The 24,589-nt window shown below is 32.9% G+C and overlaps 1 protein-coding gene across 4 annotated transcripts in view; it reads right to left on the bottom strand.

Annotated features, from left to right (window-relative positions):
* LOC145296136 (DNA-directed primase/polymerase protein-like) overlaps nt 1-17,642 on the bottom strand; it is an 86,549-nt gene extending 68,907 nt beyond the window's left edge. For 2 of the 4 annotated variants that reach the window (XM_080142290.1, XM_080142291.1), the window contains exons 1-2: nt 17,530-17,642; nt 9,171-9,275 (exon numbers count right to left, since the gene is read on the bottom strand). In XM_080142290.1, the coding sequence (XP_079998416.1) occupies nt 9,171-9,238 (68 nt within the window). In that variant the 5' untranslated portion in view covers nt 9,239-9,275; nt 17,530-17,642. The remainder of the gene's footprint in view (nt 1-9,170; nt 9,276-17,529) is intronic. The other 2 variants (XM_080142292.1, XM_080142293.1) reach the window with 2 other exon arrangements.
* Nucleotides 17,643-24,589: the final 6,947 nt, after the last annotated feature.

Below are 24,589 nucleotides of genomic sequence, written 5' to 3'. Positions count from 1 at the left end.
TACAGTATATCGCTATATCATTGACGTAATGCAAACTTGGTTTCATTTGTTTATGGTGTAAGAATAAAAGGGAGACAACTCTGCTGATGAAAACGAGTTATCTCCCTTGACACACCTATCTAAAAATAACTTTCTGGCACAATTTGTAGTTAACATTTTAAGGTTAAATTATTTTATGAAACGTGCGTTAATAATTGATTAAAATGAATAAATCAGGATATTATTTTTAGTAAACGATATAAAAAATTGGTATTGTGCATAATGTGAACCAGACGTAACTAACTAGCCACTTTGCTTTACTTGAAACATGCCGGCTTTCGCCGAGCGTCGCTGATTATCAAAGCGTAAAAACGCTACCACTGAAAAAGAAAAAAAAATCATTTAAATATAAAATTACTAGGAAAAATAAATAACGAAAATAAAGAAACAACAATCTACCGTAACAATTTGTTTTATTCTTGTAAAAAAAAAAAAAAAATAGTTGCATTTTTTTTTTTTAGTCAAACAAAAAATTGTACAAAATAAGAATTTTTTTGCTTTTATTTTTTTTAACAATCATAAAAAAAAAGAAAAAAAAAGAAAGCACATTATGTATTTTCCATGTAATATTTCTTTTGTTTTGTAGGCTTTTCTTTGTTTTTGTAACATTAAGTAAACTTTTTTTTTTTTTTTGGTATTTGTTTCTCTTTTCATGAACCCCCTCCCCCATGAAGAGTGGGGCTAGGTAACCGATTTTTTAAAAATTACATTAAATTAAGACAGCTGGGATATTCCCATAGGATTAGTGAGACTTTTTTATGGTCGCATCAGACTATGTCAAAGTGGGGGGGGGGGGAAGAAAAAACAGCGGATATGGAAGAAACTTTGCCAACCCAAACGGGTAGCTTTCCGTATATGGTTTAAAGATGGAGACAAACAGATCTCTACCAAATTTCTGTCTGCACAAACTCAAAGATAACCGTCAAGAAGCTCCTGGCTGGTCCTGTTGATGTTTTTGTTTTTCCAATATTTTCTCTAAAGATCGTCTGCTCCTTCACCTTGCATTGATTGGCGTCTTACATCAGATTACAGTCAAATCCAAGCACATGACGTAATGTTCTGAGTGGACAGTTAGTTACGTTTGGTTCAAATTCTGCACAAGCACCAGAAAAATTAGTTTGTCTGATACATCTCATTCAAACACGGTAGTTTGAATCAATAAATGGTTAAGTGGCAGTTTTAGTTATTTAGAACTGCTTGAAAGCTTCACCCTTCACTCATTTTTCGACCAAATTTCAAACAATTATTAGTTTATAGATCACCTTCTCAACTATATTGTGAAAAAAAAAAAAAAAAAAAAAAAGTTTTCAATTTTCGTTCAGTAAAACAAAAGTTATGAATTTTCTGGTGTTCAGCATCATAAAAATATGTAAGGCGGTTAGCAACGTTTTTTATGACTGGTTTCCATAGCAACCACGTCGCTTCAGCGACTATTGTTGCTACTAATTCGAAAAGAGAAATAACAAGTGAAACAGAATGAAAGGGAGATAATTGGGGGATAGGTGTTTTGGGGGGGGGGGGCAAAAAAAAAAAAAAGAATTTATTGGAAGCCTGGAAAATCATGGATTGCAATAGAAAAATATGAGCATGAAAAGATGAAAAGTAATATGATTAAGCTTAAACATGGAAAAGTAAAGGACTAATTGTTAAAACTGGAAAAAAAAAAGGACAAGATATTCTAGTAAAAAATATAAATTTATAACTTAAATACTGCAGCATTAAGAATTGATTATATGTTGTTATAAATTGAATAAAAAAAATTCTTAATGCTGCACTATTTTAAGTTATAAATTTATATTTTTTTTACTAGAAAACTTGTCCTTTTCTTTTCCAGTTTTAGAAACTAGTCCTTTACTTTTCCATGTTTAAGCTTACCCATATTACTTGTCATGCTCACATTTTTCTATTGTAATCCATAATTTTTTAAATTACATTTTCACCCCAAACAAGGCACATTGCCACTTTGATGTAGGGGCTACTAACAGGGACCTAAGCTACAGGGGTACTTTGTAGGGAGTTGGGCAGCAAGATGTCAGTTCACGTTACACTTGAACTTCTGCATGTCAGTACAGTTGGGGAAGCAGGGATCTGGAAGGGAATTCCAAAGTGTAACAGTTATGAGAAAGAAACTACTGGAGTAAAAAGCTCTTACATCTAGGGATCTCTACTGTGTAGGGGTGGGGTTTAGCTGCTTGTCGGGGGTATTTACGTCGAGGAAGTACAAATGTTTGCAGTTCGTCAGAGAAGCAACTAATGGATTTCAAACAAGGTTCATACAAGAGTGCTCAATACCAAAATAGAGCAAAATATACTTTTCATTTATAGGTCGCATTTCCTAGAGTACAGACTTATTTTTGTATAAGCAATATCGCTTGAAGACATCTCTAGTTACTTGTAACTAGCTGACTGAAACATGCTCATGAGTGTGTAATGACGTAAATGCTTATGTAAAACAAAAGTTTATATAATTTCTGTGGAAATAGGGTTTTCAATTATATTTCACATTTGTTATATACTAATCCTTACTTTATGAAGCTCAATGTAATTACAGAGCATACAACAAACAAATGACAAAAGTTTATATTCCAAATTTCATGATTTTGACCAACTTACAATTTATTCCTTTAATTATGTTGATATTTACAATTATTGACATTATCTATAATATAAATCTCACCTGTCCGTTTAAATGTATGTTTGTATGTCTGCCTAAAACTTAGGACAGAGGCAACAGATTTTCATAAGATTGGTATTGTTTTGAAGCACAGCCCTTTGGACGACAAAAATCGAAAAATTGTCAAAAAACATTAATTCCTTTCCCCTCAATTGGACACTTTTCAACAAAGAGGGGGGGGGTCGCTTTCTTCGCCGATATTTTCGAAATTCATCCCCTCTTTTCGATTGACTAGCCTTAATTTAAACCTTTGCCACTTCCAGTTTGGCGATGGACGCAATGGCAAAGATGTCACGTTTTGTTTTTTTTATGTTCTTTTCCAATTTCGCGGTACAGGTTCGAGCCTGCCTGCCTACTACCAAATATGATTTGTTTTTTTTTCAATTATATTTCACTTTTTTTATATACTTAATTTATGAAGCTCAATGTAATTACAGAGCATATAATAAACAAATGACAAAAGTCTATATTGAAAATTTCATGATTTTGACCAACTTACAATTTATTTCTTTAATTACGTTGACATTTACAATTCTCGACACACACGTATTACATACACAACGTGGCTTAAATAAGTTTCGAGATTTTTTCATATTGGTACTTTTATTGATAGTACACACATGAAACCATAGTCCCTTTCGAAGTAATTTCCTCCAGCAACAATGCACTTGTTATACTGTTCAAACAACTTCCGGAAAGTCTCATGAAAGTCTTCTGGTGTGACAATGTCAATGACCCTCATCACAGCCTCTCATCTCAATTGTCTCATAGGGGCATTCCGTGTCAAATCATCCAGAAATATGGGATTTTGAAACCCATATCTCCAGATCTCGCTGTAGTTTGCACTGCAGATAGACAATATAGGAACTAAGAAATCCTTAGAATTTGAGCACATAATTCCAAGCAGTTCCCGATTTAGAGCATTTTTGGTTTTGGCGTTAATCACAATCTGATGCCTGGGCAACAATTTTCTGATGTCATTTCTTTGAATATTTTCTGATTGGAAGATCATATGGCTCTAAAAATTCACCCAGGCAAGTTTTTTGACCCAAGGAATTCAAAGATTTAGACACAATAAATTGTCTTTAGACCAAAAATGGTTAAAAGTTCTTGTTTCGTTCATTCAGCTTCTGTTGAAAGTCGGGTATATTTTTGACGATAAAGAAAAACATTGGATGTGATAATCAATTAAGACATGCGTTAAACTTATGTTACTCCTTAATTTTGGAATAAATTCTGAAGCAAGTCAGATACTAAAACAGTTAAGTTCTGGTAACAATTTCACCAACCTAGCCGTCTTCAAGATTAGCTGATGAGGGTTAGAAACACCAAACCGGATAAAAAATCGTTTTATAAGAAACCAATAATAGGATGGTAAAAATCTTCTAGTACTATTTTAAGCCAACAATTTTGATTAAGAAACTTCTTGAGAAACTTTTTAATCCTCAAAAAACTAGGGGGGGGGGAAGGGTCATTTTGATGCAACTTTTTAAATTTTTGTTTATATTTTCCTGAAAATGTGATTTTTTTCACTCTGATTTTCTACATAGGTTAGAAAGATTCAGGAAGCTATCATAAAGTGTCAAAAAATTAAATTTACAAAATTTTTCTCTAGGGGTGTCCTTGAGAATAACCCCTATCCAATTTTTCAGATATTCCAAAAATAATAAAAGTGACCTAAAATGATCAAAATACAAAATTTTACTGCTTTTCATGATGGGATACTCAAAACTATGTGGAATCTGAAAACATAAAAAATGTTCATTAGTTATCATAGGTGCCACAGGGCTTATGAAGAAGAACCTGAAGTCCTACCTAACTAATATTCCTGGTGAACCAAGTGCAAAAGAGATCCAGACAATTGCACTTAAGGGAACAACGAGGATACTAAAAAGAGCTCTCGGTTGGTTTCAATAAAAAGTGGGGCAATGTTGGCAGCTGGTTTGGCTGCCCCATACCCAGCATTACAATCTTCAAAGGTAAAAAAAAAAGTAACAAAACTTGACAAAAAAAATTGGTTTTCCTGAAAATCAGCATTAAATCTTAAAAAAAAAAAAAAAAAAATCACGATTTCTTTTGACCATATATCTTGACGTCACTTCATACCAACAAAATGCCAAGAACCTGTTGATTTTTGTTGATATGTGATCTAAGAAAACTAAGGAAGACAAAGATATAAAATTGTTTCAATTTCTTGCGTTTTGTGGGGTTTATACACATTTTTAAATTCTGGGGCAAGTTGAAGGTGAATTATCAACCATTTGCTTCCATCACAAACAATATTTCCGAAATATTGTTTGTGATGGAACAAAATATTGTTTGTGATGGAACAAAATATTGTTTGTGATGAAGCAAAGACCACAAAGTGTTGTAGTGGATTTTTACACCACAAGGTCAAAAGGTGAACGACCAATATCTTTGCAGACGGCAAAAAATCTGGAGGCAAGAGGGTATAATGTACCACCAGGTCACTTTCTTTGTTGTCAGTGCACAAAAAAATATGCGAGTCTGACAGTTGATGACACAATGGATCCAGACTATGAACCTGTGAGTTCTGTGAAAACTTCACAAAAAAAACCTTGAATGCGAGACTGGTATCCATGGATGTTACCCCTGTAGTTGCTTCTCATAGCTGTGTTCATAGTGTCAAAAGGAAGTTAGAACAAACTGTAGAAACATTCAAAAGTGACATGTCCATGGTGATAAAATTGGCGTTGGTGAACTGAATGTGCAGAATTAATGCCCAGTGAAAACAGACACCAGAGAAAAAGCAGAATTGGATCAATTACATTATCTGATGAAAGAGAAGTGCTTCAACTCCTGCATGACACTTGCTCCTGATTTCTGGTCTCGTGAATACAACTCCAAATTCTTCCAGGTATCTTAGTATGTTGTTCAGGCTGCCAGAGAACTGACAAATAGTATTTTGTCAAAACCGAACTCGATTTTTCCCTGGAGACAGCCGACGTGATAATACAAATGCATGAGAATGATGAATACAGCCGGCAAATACCAGCCAAAAAGGAATTTGTTAGTATAGAAAAGGGGTGCTTGCAAACAAAATGCGTGATAGGGTGTAATTTGCATGAACTTTATGTTGTAAGTGGTGTGTTTTAGCTGCATCTACACATTCCGTTCTGTGACATACATCAGAATGCAAGACTTCTTGTCGATGCCATTAAGTGGAACATCACTTACAAAGATTTCATTTCAAAGTTTGTGATTCTTTTAACAAAGAGTGTATGATGCATCGCTCTGAAAACTGCCCTGGTAGAGTAGCATTCCAGAAATTCTTGGAGGAGTTGTAGGATATGAACCCCAATGACCAGTTTCATTTTAGTGAATGGGACACAACCGGCCACGCAACATTAACATACGCAGAATATAAAGATCTGTTGATCGACACCATTGACAATTTTTTTTTTCCTTTTTTTACATAAGTATCACTACTTATCAAGGCCCAAAGACCACTCGAGGATAAAGATTAAGAGTGTAGAGTAGTCAATTGAACAATATAGTAATTGGTAGTAATGGAAATTCAGTAAATTTGTTAACTTAAGTGGAATGGCTCATCAAGAACTTGTTTACGTTGGACTTGAAGACAATCAAATTATAGTCAGCTGGAAAGCAGGAAAACGGAAGACATTTCCACAGGCGTGCAGTTCTAAGAAAGAAGCTTTTTTCATGGAATTTACGTTTAGGTTTAGGCACAGATAAAGAGTGAGGGGAATTATTGATAGTGTTTTCAGCTAGACGAGTGTTTGTGAAAGTTTGGCTAGGGGGGGGGGGCATAGATTGAAGCTCAGTAGAGCTCTTGTCATGAAAATAACTTACTAGACAATCATATTTAACAAAATGCCAAGCCAGATACTTGAATCAAAAGAAAGAGAATCTTTGTTCCAATGAGGTCCTTGTTCTGGGAGATTGGAGAAAACTTTTAATTGTTACGTTGTTGTATCATAAAATAAGCATTTGTCTATTTAGAAAAGATTGAATGTTTGATTATCTTATCAGAGTTAATGTCGTTGTGTGTGTGATTGTCTAGTGGTCTTTCTATTACATATGTTCATATGCTGTTAAGTGTGAATATGTGTGTGACATGTAATGTATTTTCAACATACCTTCTGCCATTTTGTTGGTCCATCTGGAAATTCTCGTCTGGGAGAGAGACTTGATACCTGTTTTTGGGGACAAAGATTTATTTCACTCCAAGACAAGAAATTGGTTCGATAGTTTTTTTTATTCACCTTCCAGTTTGATCACAGAAGAAAGGAAAGTGAATTTGGCATGTGGTTTCTTCTTCTAGGTCTTATTTCTACCACGTTAAAATTTAAATTTACAAAATTTACAGTGCAAACTACAGCGAGATCTGGGGATATGGGTTTCAAAATCCCATATTTCTGGATGATTTGACACAGAATGCCCCTCCTACCCAAAGCCGGGCAGAGTATTAGTTGGTGAGACAACAACTATGGAAGGCAGTAATTACTGAAGATTTTGTTAAGAGACTCCGCATTCCTATCCTGTTGCGATTGACCACCTGAAGAAGGCCAGAGGAACAGTTGGCTAAAATGTTGTGAAACAACTAGAAGATGAGGATAACAGTCCGCAAATAAATTTCTCATCTCTAAACGATTCCAATAAAAAATATTTATTGGTTTCAAAAATCACCTTTGGTAAAATCGTTTTTTTTTTACTACTTTGTTGCCTTCTAACATGCCCAATTCCAAATTATCACCCTCCAGCTTTCATCGAGAGTCTTCCTTCTCCCTCTTGTAAAAAAAAAAAAAAAAAAAAAAAAAAAAAAAAATATCATCATCATCATCATAAGCCACAACAGCCATTTAAGCATTCAAAATTATTTCATGTGAACAAACATTTTTTGCAGTGTTTTCACCAGAATAGAAACAGTTTTTTTTTTTTTTTTTCCTTTTTTTCATGGCATGGTGTTGCTGGGGGGGGGGAATAGAGATCCATGTGATGTAACTTAGTTGTGATATTTTAATATAGCGCATGAAATTAAAAAAAAACAAAAAACATTAAAAAAATTTGTAATAGATATTGGAAAATTGATGGGGGGGGGGAACGGTTTTGAAAGCCAGTTTATCATAATTTTTTTTATTGTATTTTAAAGATTAAAGCATAAAGTTGATTTAAAAAAAAAAAAAAAAAAAAAAAATTTATAATGAAAAATGTTTTCATGGTGACATTCAGAAATTTTGCCAAATTTTGAAGTTAAATAAAATTGTAAATATCCCTTGAAAATGAATATTAGTTTTCTGGGTTTATTTAAAAAAATAATTAGTAAAATAAACTCCAAAGATATAAAAAAAAAAAAAATAAATAAATAAAATAAAAACACCGTTTGTACTAAAAATAGCTTAATTACCCCCCCCTCCAAGAGATTCTGGTTTTGCAAAACAAAATCGTCTAAGTATGTGTTCTACAGAAGCCCAAAATGTCAAATTCAAAAGGCTGTCTGAAAATGACATCAGGTAGCTGGAAGGAGGTAGAGAGTGCCCCCCCCCCCAAGCTATGCATTACTATCGTGAACGTTTGTATAATTTTTTTACCATTTTTTAATTTAATTAGTTTTCTGTGTTCTTGCTTTTGAATTAAAAAAAAAAAAAAAAATGTATTTTTCAAGATTATATAAAAATTATGTTATGCTGAAAGACCCACATTCATTCAAGCAAGGAAAATGTTAGAATCTTACATAAAAATCATGGGAAACATGTAATCTGAAAAAAAAATTTTTTTTTAAAACTATTTTTGTGTGAAAATATTAAACAAGGCTTAATTCAATGAGAATATGGGTAGTTTGAGAAATTTTTCTTAGAGTTATATCGAATTCATTAATATGGAGTGGGGGGGGGTCGTAATGTTCCTGCAAAAAAAGAAAAAAAAAAAAAAGAAAAAAACAACTTTGTTACAATTTTAATGCTTTATTTTCATAAAAAAAGCAAAAATAAATTTTTTTTTTTTTTTTTTTTTTTACTGAAAACCATAACTTTAGTAAATAACTTTTTTGTTTAAATATAAACATTTTTTTCATTAAGATTCAAATAAAAATAATGGATTCATTACATTCCGTGATCATTATTTGATAAATACTGAAAATTTCATTAAAATTGGTTAATTTCCTGATATTTGGTGAATTTTTAAAGGAGGGGTGAAAATGTTTATAGATTTTGAACATTATTCATTTTGCACATACGGATATATAAGTAATACTATACATCTTAAAACAATTTGGCAGTAAAACATTGACACTAAGATGGGGAATTAGTTTAGCATATAAATTTAAGATAAAATGATCACTCACTTTCAAAACGAACAAGATTATAAGCGTATTTGAGAACTCACCATGAAAACTGAACTATCCCCAAAATAGGGTTAGGGTTAGTAGGGAATACTTTAAATAGACATGTTACTTTAAGGAAGGGAGGTAACTTACCGTGAAAAGCTATAAAACCCTTTGACAGAGAAAGTCAGAGCATGATCTTCCTTGAGCAAAGAATTCATGTTCGTTGAAGGTTAATTTACTTTCATTGGCAGGCAGCTGAAATTTAGAGATTAAAGTTAACAAAAATTTTGATATCCACGATTTAAAGTAAAAAATTTGAAGGAATACAAAAAAAAAAAAAAAGACAAAAAAAAAAAGACAAAAAAAAAAAAGACAAAAAAAAAAAAGACAAAAAAAAAAAAGACAAAAAAAAAAAGACAAAAAAAAAAAGACAAAAAAAAAAAAGACAAAAAAAAAAAAGACAAAAAAAGACAAAAAAAAAAAAGACAAAAAAAAAAAGACAAAAAAAAAAAAGACAAAAAAAAAAAGACAAAAAAAAAAAAGACAAAAAAAAAAAAGACAAAAAAAAAAGACAAAAAAAAAAGACAAAAAAAAAAGACAAAAAAAAAAGACAAAAAAAAAAGACAAAAAAAAAAAGACAAAAAAAAAAAAGACAAAAAAAAAAGACAAAAAAAAAAAAGACAAAAAAAAAAAAGACAAAAAAAAAAAGACAAAAAAAAAAAGACAAAAAAAAAAAAGACAAAAAAAAAAGACAAAAAAAAAGACAAAAAAAAAAGACAAAAAAAAAATACAAAAAAAAAAGACAAAAAAAAAAAGACAAAAAAAAAAAGACAAAAAAAAAAAGACAAAAAAAAGACAAAAAAAGACAAAAAAAGACAAAAAAAAGACAAAAAAAAAGACAAAAAAAAAGACAAAAAAAAAGACAAGACAAAAAAAAAAGACAAGACAAAAAAAAAGACAAAAAAAAAAGACAAAAAAAAGACAAAAAAAAGAAAAAAAAAAGAAAAAGACAAAAAAAAGACAAAAAAAAGAAAAAGACAAAAAAAAAGACAAGACAAAAAAAAAGACAAGACAAAAAAAAAAAAAGACAAAAAAAAAGACAAGACAAAAAAAAAAGACAAAAAAAAAGACAAGACAAAAAAAAGACAAAAAAAAGAAAAAGACAAAAAAAAGACAAAAAAAAGAAAAAAAAAAGAAAAAGACAAAAAAAAAGACAAGACAAAAAAAAAGACAAGACAAAAAAAAAGACAAGACAAAAAAAAAGACAAGACAAAAAAAAAGACAAGACAAAAAAAAGACAAAAAAAAAAGACAAAAAAAAAAAGACAAAAAAAAAAGACAAAAAAAAGACAAAAAAAAAAGACAAAAAAAAGACAAAAAAAAGACAAAAAAAAGACAAAAAAAAAGACAAAAAAAAAAGACAAAAAAAAAAAGACAAAAAAAAAGACAAAAAAAAAAAGACAAAAAAAAAAGACAAAAAAAAAAAGACAAAAAAAAAAAGACAAAAAAAAAAGACAAAAAAAAAAAGACAAAAAAAAAAAGACAAAAAAAAAAGACAAAAAAAAAAAGGCAAAAAAAAAAAAAGCACTTTTCGTAAAATCTTTTCTATTACTTATTTGCCTACTAACATACGATTCCAATTTATCATCCCCAACTTGGAGAAGGAGAAAAAATAAATAAATAGCAATAACAGGCCGCAACAGATAGCCCAGTTTATTGAATCAATTGGCCTCTGAGTGCATGTATGGGAGTTGGCACAGATGTTGTCAGAAAATCTTTTTTGATTTTAAATTTAAGAAATAAAGAAAGTCATTCTATTATATCTGAACTTAATAATTATTAACAGATCAAAAAAAAATTCAACTGCAAAATTTAAGCGTTCAAAATTATGCCAAACCTATGAAAGAACATCAGTGCAGCAACGTAGCTACACACAGTGTTAGATATTAGTAAACCTGGGGAGGGGTGGGAAACAAAACAAAAAAAAAAAAACATTTGATTGGTTGCATACACGAAAATGGATTCCATATGAAGAATGCGGGACTTTCCACCATTGTCTAATGGAATGCATACTTTGACCCAGAAATATGTGAGAGAATATCGTTCAGAGGATTGAAACAATAGAAAATTGGAAATATTAAACATTCCAATAGGAAAAGAATATCTATATAAATGAACCCTCACAAAGAGTAAGCCAGTCAGTCGGTTAGAGAGAGAGAGAGAGAGAGAGAAAAAGGCTGTCACATTTTTTTCACTGCAAGACATCTAACAACCACGCACCTCACGTGCCTTTTGGAAACGTCAAAACACCAGTAACAATTTATAAAAGATTTTTCGATGTGAAATAAAAATACATTTTTTATAGATCAACTGTCATTTTTACTCGCTGTCAGCGTGTATATATCTTGTATCGGTGACAAAAGCAGATGTTAATTATATAAACTGGACAAACGTATTTTGAACAACTGACCGTAGCAAATACGCAACATAAGGAATTATTTGAGGAGGGGGATAAGTAAACATATCTACATTAGAAACACTAGGAATAAAAACGGACAAGCTATGCAAAATATAGCATACTAGCAGATGTACCTGTCACTGCCTGGTATTAAACGCAACGTTAAATTCGTTAAGTAAAAAAAATAAAAAAACGGAAAGAAATGTGTATGTGAGTATCATGTTTTTCCTAAACAGCTCACTTTTAACTGTAAAAAAAAAGAAAAAAGAAAAAAAAAATACTCAGACTGAGATCGAAACCCTAAACAGCTAACTTCTTTTAAGTGAAAAAATAAAAAATAACTTACTCAGACTAAGATGGAAACCAAAGCCTAAAGACAGCGAGATAAGTATGATAATCATGAGGCCAGCTTGCCACAATCTTTAAAAAGTGTTTTCAAACCTACTTCTTAAGAAGCAGTCATGTGAACCAATTGACAAGATAAAATGTCTGAATACCGTATATACAAAATTTCAATTTGTAGATCAAAAAATTGTTGAGTATATAGGTTGAGAATTGTCCTCATGCACACACTTTTATAGATAGATTTTCAACTAATGCATTATCACTTATCAAAGCTAAAAGCCATTCGAGGATAAGGTCTAATGTTATAGGTGTTTTGTCAGTCAAAAAAAAAAAAAAAATGAAGATGAATGGAAAGCATGTTTACATTAGATCTGAAGACGTTTGTGTTTTAACTCAAAAGAAAGCAGTCCAGTAGTATCATGTTCCACAATTGCACAACGTTTTAGTTCATGTAATCTCTAATCTTCAGTTGTATACTGTCAAACTTGTGAATTTGCACAGAATTTCTAACGGAACCCTTTATTTTATCTATAGGGATGGCATGTTCTTGTTCCATCAAACACGACTGGATAGTCATTCGCACTGAGGATTGAACCTTTAACAGTGAATTTTACCACTGAATTTTACCAAGTACTTTATCCACTAAGTCACAGTCCTTGCAGACTGACAGAACAAGAGCATGTTATCCCCGTGGATTAAAAAGAGTTCCAAAGTTATCCCCCGTGGATTAAAAAGAGTTCCAAAGTTCGAAAAAGATACATTGGTAAATATTTTACTTTAACTGCAACTCAATATTCACCTTTAAATTGACGAATTTCATAGGTTTTTGGGTATGCTGAAAACGAATATCACATTCAAATTTGAGGCAGACAAGTAATTTTTTTTTTTTAAAAGATTTTAAAGATATTAAAGAATTTTTTTTCCAATGTATTAATGAATGAATTTCATTTTCAGTGGTGGTTGCCATTCTTAATATGAGAAGGAAGGGGGGGGGGTTGTAACACTCAAGCGCTTTTGTACTTGTTCAGTTGAGAAAAACATGACCGCCAGTGCAAACATAATAGATTACATTGGATAATAAAGGTTTTGATATCCAGAAAACTATTGATCTGCCCCAAATTCAAATGCGTTATTCGTTTTCAGCATACCTGAAAAGTCGTCAATTTAATGGTGAATGCAAAGTTGTTGTTAAAGTAAAAAAATACTGATACACTTGAAGAAAGTTGGAGGTTACATCGACAGAAACGTATAAATAACACTCAAGAACAGTAGTCCGAAGAAAAAGAAAAAATAAATAAATAAGTAAGTAAAAAAAAAAAATAAATAAATAAAAATAATGCATCGTCATCTAAAAATATTCAAAAGCGTTTTAGGTTTAAAAATATATTCTTATTAACAACATTTCCAAATGAATGTCTGAAGACAAATATTTTTGTAGTGAAAAGAAAAAAAAAAAAAAAAAACTTTCTGTAGTGGTACTCAGGTTTCATAAGATCCCTTTTTCCACCATTTTTCGAATGTGTGATGATATATAACCAGAAGTACAAGACTCGAATTTCACCATCATTTGGACTCATCAGCTTAACATATCAGAACTCGGGATTCGAAACCCGAGTCATTTGTATGCGAAATGAGTATGTAGTGGTACTCAGGTCTCATAAGACCCCCCCCCACAAATAAAATAAAAATCAAACACGTGAAATAAACGATGTTTATTTACACAAAAATAACAAGTAAAAAACAAATCATTTTTTAGTGTCAAAAATGTGTGTCTTGATCGACAGTTCTTGCAAATATGAAAGTAATTGAGACTGGTTTTGACAAGAAAAAGCAGAGAGTGTCCTTCATTTTCTCAGCGAGAAAACTGGCTTAATTTTTGTGTGTGCTGGGAGAAATAAGGAAGGTAAATGTCTTTGCGTGCGACTGAATATCTGCATTATTCGCCGCGTGCGTGTGGAGAAGAGTTTCTGTGTGTGTGCATGCATGTGGATAATCGTGTTTTGTCATGCTGGCGGGAAAATACGTAGCAACGGAGTCGTTGACGTGAATAGAGAAGTAATCGAAGAGCGGTGAATGCGGAGTGCCGAGTGAGTGAGTGAATTTGTTTAAATATTTGCCAATTGGCTCCCAGGCGGTGTGAGGAAAAAGGTTTTGAAAATTAAATCTCTCCCTGAGCGTTGATTGGTTGAGAAGTGCACTTTTGTCACGTGGTATGCTTTCAACTATGTCCGCCAAACAAAACGCATTTTAAGTTTTGTTTCCCCACAGAATTTGCATGGGCGTATTTTTAAAAATCTTTGCGCCTCTGAAATTTATTTATTTTTTTTTTTTTTGCGTATATAATTGGGTTTTTATTTGTTATTTATAGAACAAGAAGTGAATGCATTATTTTTTAGGGGTGTTACATCGACAGAAACGTATAAATAACACTCAAGATGAGAACAGTAGTCTGAAGAATCCAAATCACACAAAAAATAAAATCAATCCTCATTTAAAAATATTCAGAAACGTTTTAGGTTTAAAAATATATTCCTATTAATAACATTTCCAAATGAATGTCTGATGCAAAGTTTTTTTGTAGTGAAAAGAAAAGTCTACTTTCTTGTGACTCCGTCGAAGGGAACCAATTCTTAACAATCACGGAATCACTGACAGAATCGAGTCTTAAATAGAAACCGTTCTTTTATCACATTTTCAAAAATTCGATTTTTATTGTTTTTAAACTTATTTTTTTTTTTTTTATTCTTTCAAAATTTAAATTAGTCTGCGATTTTGTTAAAAATGTCTTAAAAGCCGTTTTTATACAGAAAAGATGTTTTTTCCTTTTAATGCATGCAAAAAAGTTTTTCCATTTTAAGAAGTTATTGATTTTCAGAGAAAAATGTTGACCAACTTTTCCAAGAAACAGTAGCAATTCAAATGGAGCTCAGGCAAGTTAGACACAAGGTCATTTTTTCTTTTTTTAATGTGGAGAACATGTAGCTCTAAAAAAAAGAAAAAAGGGGAGGTACTAGCGCACATATTGATCCGTGCTGAAACAACATTTAGAAAGCCATTCTTAACATGGGGATGAGATGGTGTTTTGTACTTGTTCTGTTGTTTAACCTTACAATTTAATAAGAGATATCATAAAATTTTATTAAACTTGAAAATATTAAACTTGAAAATATTATTTAAAAAAAAAAGTGGATCAATAAGTGCACTAGTACAAAAAAAAAAAAAAGGGGGGGGGGGGCTTCTGAATTGGGACCAAAATAAAAATTACTTTGGTGTGGAAAGGGTTTCTTCCTCACTGACACAAGACATACAAGATGAAGTGTAAGATAAGAACAAATACTACACTTTGCTCCTAGTCAAAAGGCAATTATTTACCACTCTTCCACTGCGAAATGTCGGAAAATGGGTCAGCGCCCAAAGAGGAGGAGCACTCTGGCCTTGCAAAAATAAATCTGAGTAGCCCTGTCGGCATTCACCGGCGAAGGCGTCTCAGACAACAAGTGATAAACTTGCTCCTCCCGAAAGCCAAGGCCTGGGAAGATGGACCTCCCAGAACTATACAGAACATTTTGCATCAGTCTGACAGAAAAATGAAATTAAAATAATTAAACTTGTAAATTAACAAACCAAAACAAAAATAAACTGTAACAATTAAATAATGTCAAAATTACAAAAAATTTTGAAAATCAAAAATATGCTTGCGCATATAGAAATGGCCACCACTTATAACAGAATTACATGGTTTAATATTTGGAAAACTATTTGTTTTTTTTATCTAATTTTAAATTTCGCCAATACTACACTGTGACAAGGCAGTTTAGTATGCGAGTGCACATTTAACAGCCTTCGTTTATGCTTTATGCGTCGCGTAAACGAAGGCTAGGCTGTGAAACGAAAATACTCCCAGAGTTCATGCAAAAGAAATCAAACAAACTTTTTAGTCAATAAGCACACAAAAAATGCCCCCCCCCTCACAGGTGGCCAGAAAGTGGGTGCTCATTTTAAGTTAAAATTACATCGAAAAGTGATCACCCACTTTTTGAAAAAGTAATTTCTTCATCTCATGAAAACTAATTTTTGCGACGGCAACGGTTTGCAAATTCGCTTTTAGCACACCGAAATCTACAAAACATATTGAACGTGAGAGGGGTCTTAAAGTAAAATAATACCCAATTTCTAGATATCTTTTGGCATGAGACCAAAACCCTTTATTTTAAAAGAGGAAATTTGCTTTTTTTTTTTTTTTTTTTTTTTTTTAATTTTTAGTTAATCGTAATTAAAAATCAAAATATGTAAATTTCAACGTTAATTATTTTTTAACGGCTCTTATTCTTTAATAGTTCAAAACAGAAAATTTAATGTTTTTCTTAGTCAATGGGAGTTATCTCCCTTAAATTACCCACCTCTAAAACAAAAGCGCTGATTTACTATTCTACCTACCTGCATAACTTGTCTGTGACTAACTTATTTTAAAGCGTGTATCGAGTTTAAAATGCAAGTAATGCCGAGCGTTTAAGTTAAACGAACAACAAAATGACGGAGAAGAGTCTAGATAATCGATCAAAACTCGAAAACAACAGTTACCGATAGAAATCCACCCAATATATGAAAATTTTTCGGTGTGTTGTCTGTAGTAGAGCATGTCCTTCCCCATACATTTATTGGGTAGGTTTTTGCCAGCATTTTTAATTTCTGATTTTTGAGCGATTATCGAGCTTCCCTAGATGACCATCTCGGTTGGTAGAAAAGTAACTCATCGGGTTTGTATTACTGTACTGTACACATAGATTCGAAAAAGTTGTCAAAAAACAAATATATAACAAATAATTGTTATCAAAGGCAAGATAAGTTACTTTTCTACCTAACTGGATATATTTTTTGTGTTTTTATTCAATGTAACATTTATTCAACTCGAAAAACATACAGTGTTTACCGATGTATTGGAAAATTCAAGATGGCGTCTTATTCTCTCTTTAACACGGTAAGTGTGGGAAAAGGTGTTATAAATAAAAAACCGGATAAAATACTGTTAAAAACTCACTCAATATATGTTACCGTGACATAGGTTGACATATATTCGGCGGGTTTTTAATAGTATTTTGTATAGTTTTTTATTTATAACACCTTTTTCCATACTTACGGTGTTAAAGAGGGTGTGGAGACGCCATCTTGAATTTTCGAATACATCGGTAAACACTGTATGTTTTTCGAGCTGAATAAATATGTTACATTGAATAAAAACACGAAAAATATATCCAGTTAGGTAGAAAAGTAACTTATCTTGCCTTTGATAACATTTATTTGTTATATATTTGTTTTTTGACAACTTTTTCGAATCTACAGTAATACAAACCCGAATGCAAACCCCAAAATACTGCAAGAAACCCACCCGCACGGTAACTATTTTTTTTTCGAACCGAATAAACGTTTTAAAGTGTAAACCCACTAAAAACTTTCGTAGATAGGTAGGACAGTAACTTATCTTGCCTTAACATTTATTTGTTATACATTTGTTTGGTTTTTAACATTTTTTCGAAAAACAAATATTTTTTTTTATTAACGACAAACATTAAATTTATAACGATAAACGCATCGTTTTCTCATTAGTAAATAATTCTTCACCGTTCACAACTCGTAGTAGTTCATCTATTACAAATATCAACAAATATACAAAGTAAATAATAAAAATGGCAAAGAAAACGAGTTTTACCTGTTGAGGAAACGGAATTATTTCGTAACGTAAAAAGTGATTGGATTTGGCGCCATCACTACTTAAATAATCTTCAGGCGATGAAGAGTTCCACAACGAAACTCATATTAGCTAACGATTATTTGTTCTTAATGCATGTATCAAGTTAATAAATTTTAAATAATATTTGTGTTCAATTTAGATGCTAAGTATTTATATAATCTCCTCGAATATTAAAAAGATGATATAAACAGAAAAATATTATTTCCAGTATTTTCATTAAAACCTTTTCAATAAAACCTGTTTTCCTGTAAGGGAGATAACTCCAGATTTTTTTTTTTTTTTTTTTTATCGCTATTGAATTCAGCTGTTTTCAATTGTTTTTGATAAACGTTTCAGTAAATTTTTATTTTCTTTCCACCTTAACACTCAAATGACGACTTCCAGGGGTTTTCGCGTATGCTGAAAACGAATATCACAGTTAAATTTTGCGCAGACAAGTAGTTTTCCAGATATTAAGACCTTTATTATGCAATATAATTCTTTATATTTTTTTGTTTGTTTACTTGCTTCCCCACGAGGGCAGACACAAGGTCCATTAGGTGTGTCAGAATTTTTTGGGAATTTTTGACACCCCTAACACAGAACTACGAATTTATAAAATATAAAAAACTGGTAATTTCTCTTTTTAAAGTAAGTTGTTTATTTCCTTTATAGAATATGCTTCCAAAATATACTATTAAAGTTGTTTAAAAAAATAATAGAAATATTATTTTTTATTAAAAAAACAAACAAAAACAGTGTTTACAAAGTGCCTGCGTGCTGCCAGCCATTTTTTTTTATTGAATTTTACGAGTTAAATTATTTCAATTTTTTCACTTTAAAAATCTATCAAATTTTTTCTATTCATTCAATTTCTATGATATTTTCAGGTTCAATGTGAATTTTTATGCTCTTTCCAATAAACCGAATATAATATTCTAGACAAGCGTTTTTTTTTTAAATTCACCCCACCCCATTTTGAAATGTCTATTAAAATGAAAATAACTAATTTTCTCACCTCAGATTTATATATCACAAATTGAAGATAAAAGATCAATAGATAAAATAAGCCAATTTAAAACAAACAAACAAACAAACAAACAAACAAAAAAGAATAGTTATTTGCATATTTAGCTGTAAAGTCCTAAGTTTTAAACCAAAAAGATTTAAAACTTTGGACTTTACAACCACGCTCATATTTTTTTTTTTAAGTGAAACCTTATAATCTTGTTATATTGTCCACAAAATTTCGTACAATTACGACAATTTTTTCTATTTCAATCGATGTTTTGTTTTTAGATATAAAAAAAAATTTTACTCCATAAAGAAGAAATAAAATTAAATCGAAAACTCATGTATTTCTTTAATAGAAGGAAAAAAAATCGAAAATTGGCTGAGTGGTTTGCGTTTAATCGGCAAAAACTGATGAGTGAAATGTGATCATTTTTTACATACGATAACCCATATCCACCAACTTTATTGACTTCAAATATCTAATTAATTACAAAGGGGGAGATAAATTAAATGTGTTGGAATTTTTTTTGTACCAATAATAGTGCATCCCCCCCCCTGTTTACTTTTATTATATTTTTGTCTGGTTCTTATATTTGATTTTTTGTATTTCGTATCTTTTATGATTCTTAGTTTCGTATATTTTGGGTTTGTACGAAACTCCCTTTAATTTGAAGAAAAAGGAAATGCTAGCTTCTTGATGACGTCACGAGCCCAACGCGAATTTCGGTCTCTTTTTGGTTCCAGCGACGTGAAGAGTGGATGCAGATTGATTGACCGGCGCAGACAAGGAATTTTGGAGCCTCCTTCAAAGAAGAAAACCCGGCAAGAATATTCCAGACATGCGACGAGGTATGCTTCTGAAAACTATCTACGTGGCTACGGTCTGCACGTATTTAGAAGGAGTGTAACTTTTAAAAAAGACCTTATTTTACGTGGCTAAGGTCTGCACATAATTGGAAGGAGTATAATGATTTAAAAGGACTTTTAATCGAGAGAAAAAAGAAAAAGGCACATTCCTGACTGGCTTTCAATTTGTGAATACGCTCCTAAAATTTATTACATATGAGTGTGTGATTAGGGACTACTATTTTGAATCATAATATTGTGTTCTTTCATGGATACGACATCTTCATTATAAGAACCAGTGTTGTTTTTTTCATTATACGTTACTTTGGCGTTCTTTGAATTTAATGCCGGCAAAGGGAAAAATTTGCAACTAATTTTATTGTAAATAAAATATCTTCTTCGTTTTGAAACAAGACCTTTATATTTTATTCTTTACCCCCCCCCCCTTTTTATTTCATGCTTTTATTTTTTTTTTTCAGGCTAGTTACTTTCACGTCGAATTTATCTGAAACGATAAATTTCCAACAAATCTTTATTTCTTCATCTAGTTACTATCGAGATTAATTTGGAAATGTATTTAGTCTAATGTGTTGTTTTTACGTTTTGGAAATAATTATTTATGTCCCTTTGAGGCATCCATATTTGACAACTTGAAAAATCGAAGAAACACCGCTTTGGCTAATGGCGGATAGCTAGTTGTGAAAACGCGGTTTCTCTGGGACCCTTGCTTTAAAAAATCCTTTTAGGTAAAAAGTACATTGAATATAAAATATAAATATGGACAATTCTTATAAATGACGCAACAGCAAAGACGTCATGTTTTTTTTCATATTCTTTTCCTCTTTTGCAGTACGGGTTCAAGCCTGCCTGCCACTTTTTGTTTATTGCTCAACAAACACCCCCCAACACCTGGGCAACACCGGGCATCCAGGCTAGTTGCCTTATAAAGCCTAGTCATGAGGAATTTGATAGCAAAATGTAAAGCTCCCTATTAACGCTGTTGGATATATAAACAAGTGTTTGCCAAACCTGAGATATTCTTACTCCCTGATATAACATTTCGAGAAAGGCACTAATGTGTCTTGAAACTAATTCCTACAAAGGAGGTCTTTTTTTTTTAAATCTGAAATTAGCAATTTTTTTCAATTTTATGGTGGGATTTGGTCCAGTATCACAGCATAAGGAAATCTTTAGAAAAGGTAGGCAAAACGTATTAAAAAGAAAAAAAATGAACATTTTGAAAAGTTCAATTAGATGTAAATGAATTAGTGAATATAAAGATTTTCACATCTATGCGTGAAAAGTTTACACTTTGGTGTCAGTTCTTGAAAAGCAAACGGAAGAGAGTTTCACAGGCATGCAGTTCTAAGAAATAAACTTTGTTCATGGAATCTACATTTAGGTTTAGGCATAGATAAAGAGTGGGGGAAATTATTGATAGTGTCTTGTTAGATGAGTGTTTTTCATGAAAGTTTGGCAAGGGGGACCATAGATTTGAGCTCAGACGAGCACTTTTTTTTCACAAAGGAGCCACCGCTTATCAAGGCTGCGAAGCATCTCGAGGATAAGGGCTAATGAGTGCACAGTAGTTAAGGGAAGCATGTAGTCATATTTAGTAGTGGAAATTTGGTAAATTGTATTACTTAAGAGGAATTGCTCATCAAGAACTTGTTTACATTGGACTTGAAGACAATCAAATTGCAGTCAGTTGGAAAGCAGGAAAACGGAACAGAGTTCCACAGGCATGCAGTTCTAAGAAAGAAGCTTTGTTCATGGAATCTACATTTAGGTTTAGGCACACATAAAGAGTGTGTGAAATTATTGATAGTGGTTTCAGCTAGATGAGTGTTTGCCATGAAAATAATGATAAAACAGAGACAGGTTCGCAACATCTCTTCTGCCGAAAAGCGGTTGCAGGGAAGAGAAATTTTAAAAGATATAAAAGATAATCAAACTTGTTTTTTGCATAAAAATAAACTTTGAACAAAAAGAAACAAGTTTCAACAGAATTTCTATTCCTTATTGTGACAACAGTCACGAAAACAAGCGGCCAAGGGTGGCGGGTGCGATGTTCAAAACTCGAAACCCGACCGATCTGACATGAAAAGGTCACATATGCCCAAATTCAACCATGGTTTAATTTGCATATGTCGAATTTGAGCATATAAAATGCCTGTATTTCTTTGATTGGAGAGAAGAATTTTTTTTGCTCACTCGGAGTCATTTTGTATGTACGTCGTATGTCAGTGAAAAAAAGAATGACGGATTTTTTTTTTTTTTTTTTGCGACACAATAGTATTTGACAGTTAAAAACTTTAATTTCAACACTTCATTAAATACAAGTTCAGAATTTCAAGCAAAAAATCTTATTTACTTTATCTCATATGGCTTCCCAAAAAGGTGAATTTAGATAATAATTTAAATTTTAGAAGAATTTTTGCTTTAATAACAGAAGGGAGAAATCACAAAGTATAGCATCAAAGCATAAAAACGTTCAATTATCAAAATCTCGATGGGTAGGCAAAATATATTCAATTTCAGATATTTTCAAAAATGAATAAAAAAATTTTTATTTGGACAAAACAACATTTTTATTAAATTCAACCTTGATCACCCTTCAGGGCATGTGGCGCAGTTGATAGAGACATCGAATCTCTACGGTTCCAGGTGAGAATTGTCTGAAGATGGCGGTTTCAATCCTACCCAATGCCGGCCAGATGGTTACTTGGCCAAAACATGGTGAGAGGACAACAACTATGGAAGGCAGTAAATGCAGTTGTATTTATTTGCTTCCCCACTGAGAAAATTAGGCACAATTACAATTACAGTTATATCGCATAGGATTAGCAAATCTCTCGACAGTGGCAATCTTTCTAGGGCAATTGCTCTTGACATATCTAAAGCCTTTGATAGGGTATGGCATAAAGGTTTACTTCATAAGATCGCTAGCTATGGTATAGCTGGAAAAGTCTTCTCAATTATTAAATCATTTCTTTCTGATAGGTTTATAAGAGTAGTAGTTGAGGGGCAAAAATCAGAAGCTCACAGTATTAATGCCGGTGTCCCTCAGGGATCCATCCTGGGCCCAACTCTTTTCCTGATCTACATTAATGATCTTCCAAATCATATCCTTACATCATTTGTAGACATTTATGCTGACGACACTACCATTTATGGTACCACATCTAAGACAGTAAACGAGCATGTTCTCTCCAATTCTCTCTCCTCTGATCTTGAGCACGTAGTACAATGGGGAAAGGAGTGGCTGGTTACTTTTAATGCATCTAAAACCAAGCTTCTCTCTTTACATCATCAACATTCTAATCCACATTTGTCATCAATTGAAATGAATGGCTCTCGTCTTCAGGAGGCCTCAAGTTTTGACAAGCTTCTGGGCTTGACCATTACTCCTGATCTTAAATGGAACACGTATATCAAATCTGTTGCCAAGGCCGCTGGAAAAATGGTGGGATCTTTCTATCGATCCAGTAGATATCTCACTGCTGATGCTATTCTCTATCTATATAAGAGCCAGGTACGTCCAAGGATGGAATACTGTTGCCACATCTGGGCAGGAGCTGCTAGAAAGGACTTGTCCTGCCTTGATAGAGTTCAAAATAGACTTCGTAGCCTCGTAGGAGATGTCCTTTTCTCCTCCTTGCAACCTCTATCTCACAGAAGAGATGTTGCGAGTTTGTCTCTGATGTATCGTTATTTTCATGGAAAGTGTTCAACTGAGCTTCAATCTATGGTCCCCCCTCGCCAAACTTTCACAAGAAACACTCGTCTAGCTGTAAACACTATCAATAATTTCCCCCACTCTTTATCTGTGCCTAAACCTAAACGTAGATTCCATGAACAAAGCTTCTTTCTTAGAACTGCACGCCTGTGGAATTGTCTTCCGTTTTCCTGCTTTCCGGCTGACTACAATATGGTTTTGTTCAAGTCTAAAGTAAATAAGTTCTTGATGAGCCGTTCCATATAAGTTATTAAATTTACCAAATTTTCATTACTAATGATTACTATATTGACCAACTTCTACTGTACACTCTTTAACCCTTATCCTTGAGTGGCCTCTGGGCCTTGATAATGTGGTGATGTCTTTGTAAAAAAAAAAAAAAAAAAAAAAAACAAGGCCGTTTTTTAATGTGGAGAGAGAGAGAGGGAGGGGGGAGGGAAAAGTGGACCAGCTCCCGATGGGTGGGAAATGGGAGCTGGATAGTGACAATTGGCATGAAGGACTGCCTCTACATTGACCAAGGTCTGATATGTGGGGTTACCCTCACATATGGTCTTTGCTTGCAGTATCTGTCGGAACAGATACTACACTTTGTGATATTTATTTGCTTCCCCACGTAGCAAATTAGGCACAAGGCCGTTTTTTAATGTGGAGATGGAGGGAGGGAGGGAGGGAGGAGGGAAAAGGGGTACCAGCTCCCGAGGGGTGGGAAATGGGAGCTGGATTAGAAACTGTTGGTATGAAGGGTTGCCCCTTCAGTGACCAAGTTCAGATATGTGGGGTTGGCCCCACATATGGTCTTTGCTAGTCATAGCTTTGCAGTATCTGCCGGAACAGATGGTATTTATTTGCTCCCCCACCGAGCAAATTAGGCACAAGGCCAATTTTTAATGTGAGGAGTGAAGGGAGGGGGAAGGGAAAGGGGGGACCAGCTCCCGAGAGGTGGGAAATGGGAGCTGGTTAAAGGTCAGGCATGTGGAGTTGCCCCCACATCTGGTCTTTGCTAGTCATAGCTAGTCATAGCTTGCAGCATCTGCCGGAACAGATGGTATTTATTTGCTCCCCCACCGAGCAAATTAGGCACAAGGCCAATTTTTAATGTGAGGAGTGAAGGGAGGGGGAAGGGAAAAAGGGGACCAGCTCCCGAGAGGTGGGAAATGGGAGCTGGTTAAAGGTCAGGCATGTGGGGTTGCCCCCACATCTGGTCTTTGCTAGTCATAGCTAGTCATAGCTTGCAGTATCTGCCGGAACAGATGGTATTTATTTGCTCCCCCACCGAGCAAATTAGGCACAAGGCCAATTTTTAATGTGAGGAGTGAAGGGAGGGGGAAGGGAAAAAGGGGACCAGCTCCCGAGAGGTGGGAAATGGGAGCTGGTTAAAGGTCAGGCATGTGGGGTTGCCCCCACATCTAGTCTTTGCTAGTCATAGCTAGTCATAGC

Source organism: Euprymna scolopes, chromosome 16, assembly GCF_053919585.1.
Source record: "Euprymna scolopes isolate OS-2025 chromosome 16, ASM5391958v1, whole genome shotgun sequence".
NCBI lineage: Eukaryota > Metazoa > Mollusca > Cephalopoda > Sepiida > Sepiolidae > Euprymna > Euprymna scolopes.
This window is presented reverse-complemented; position numbering and strand designations above follow the sequence as displayed.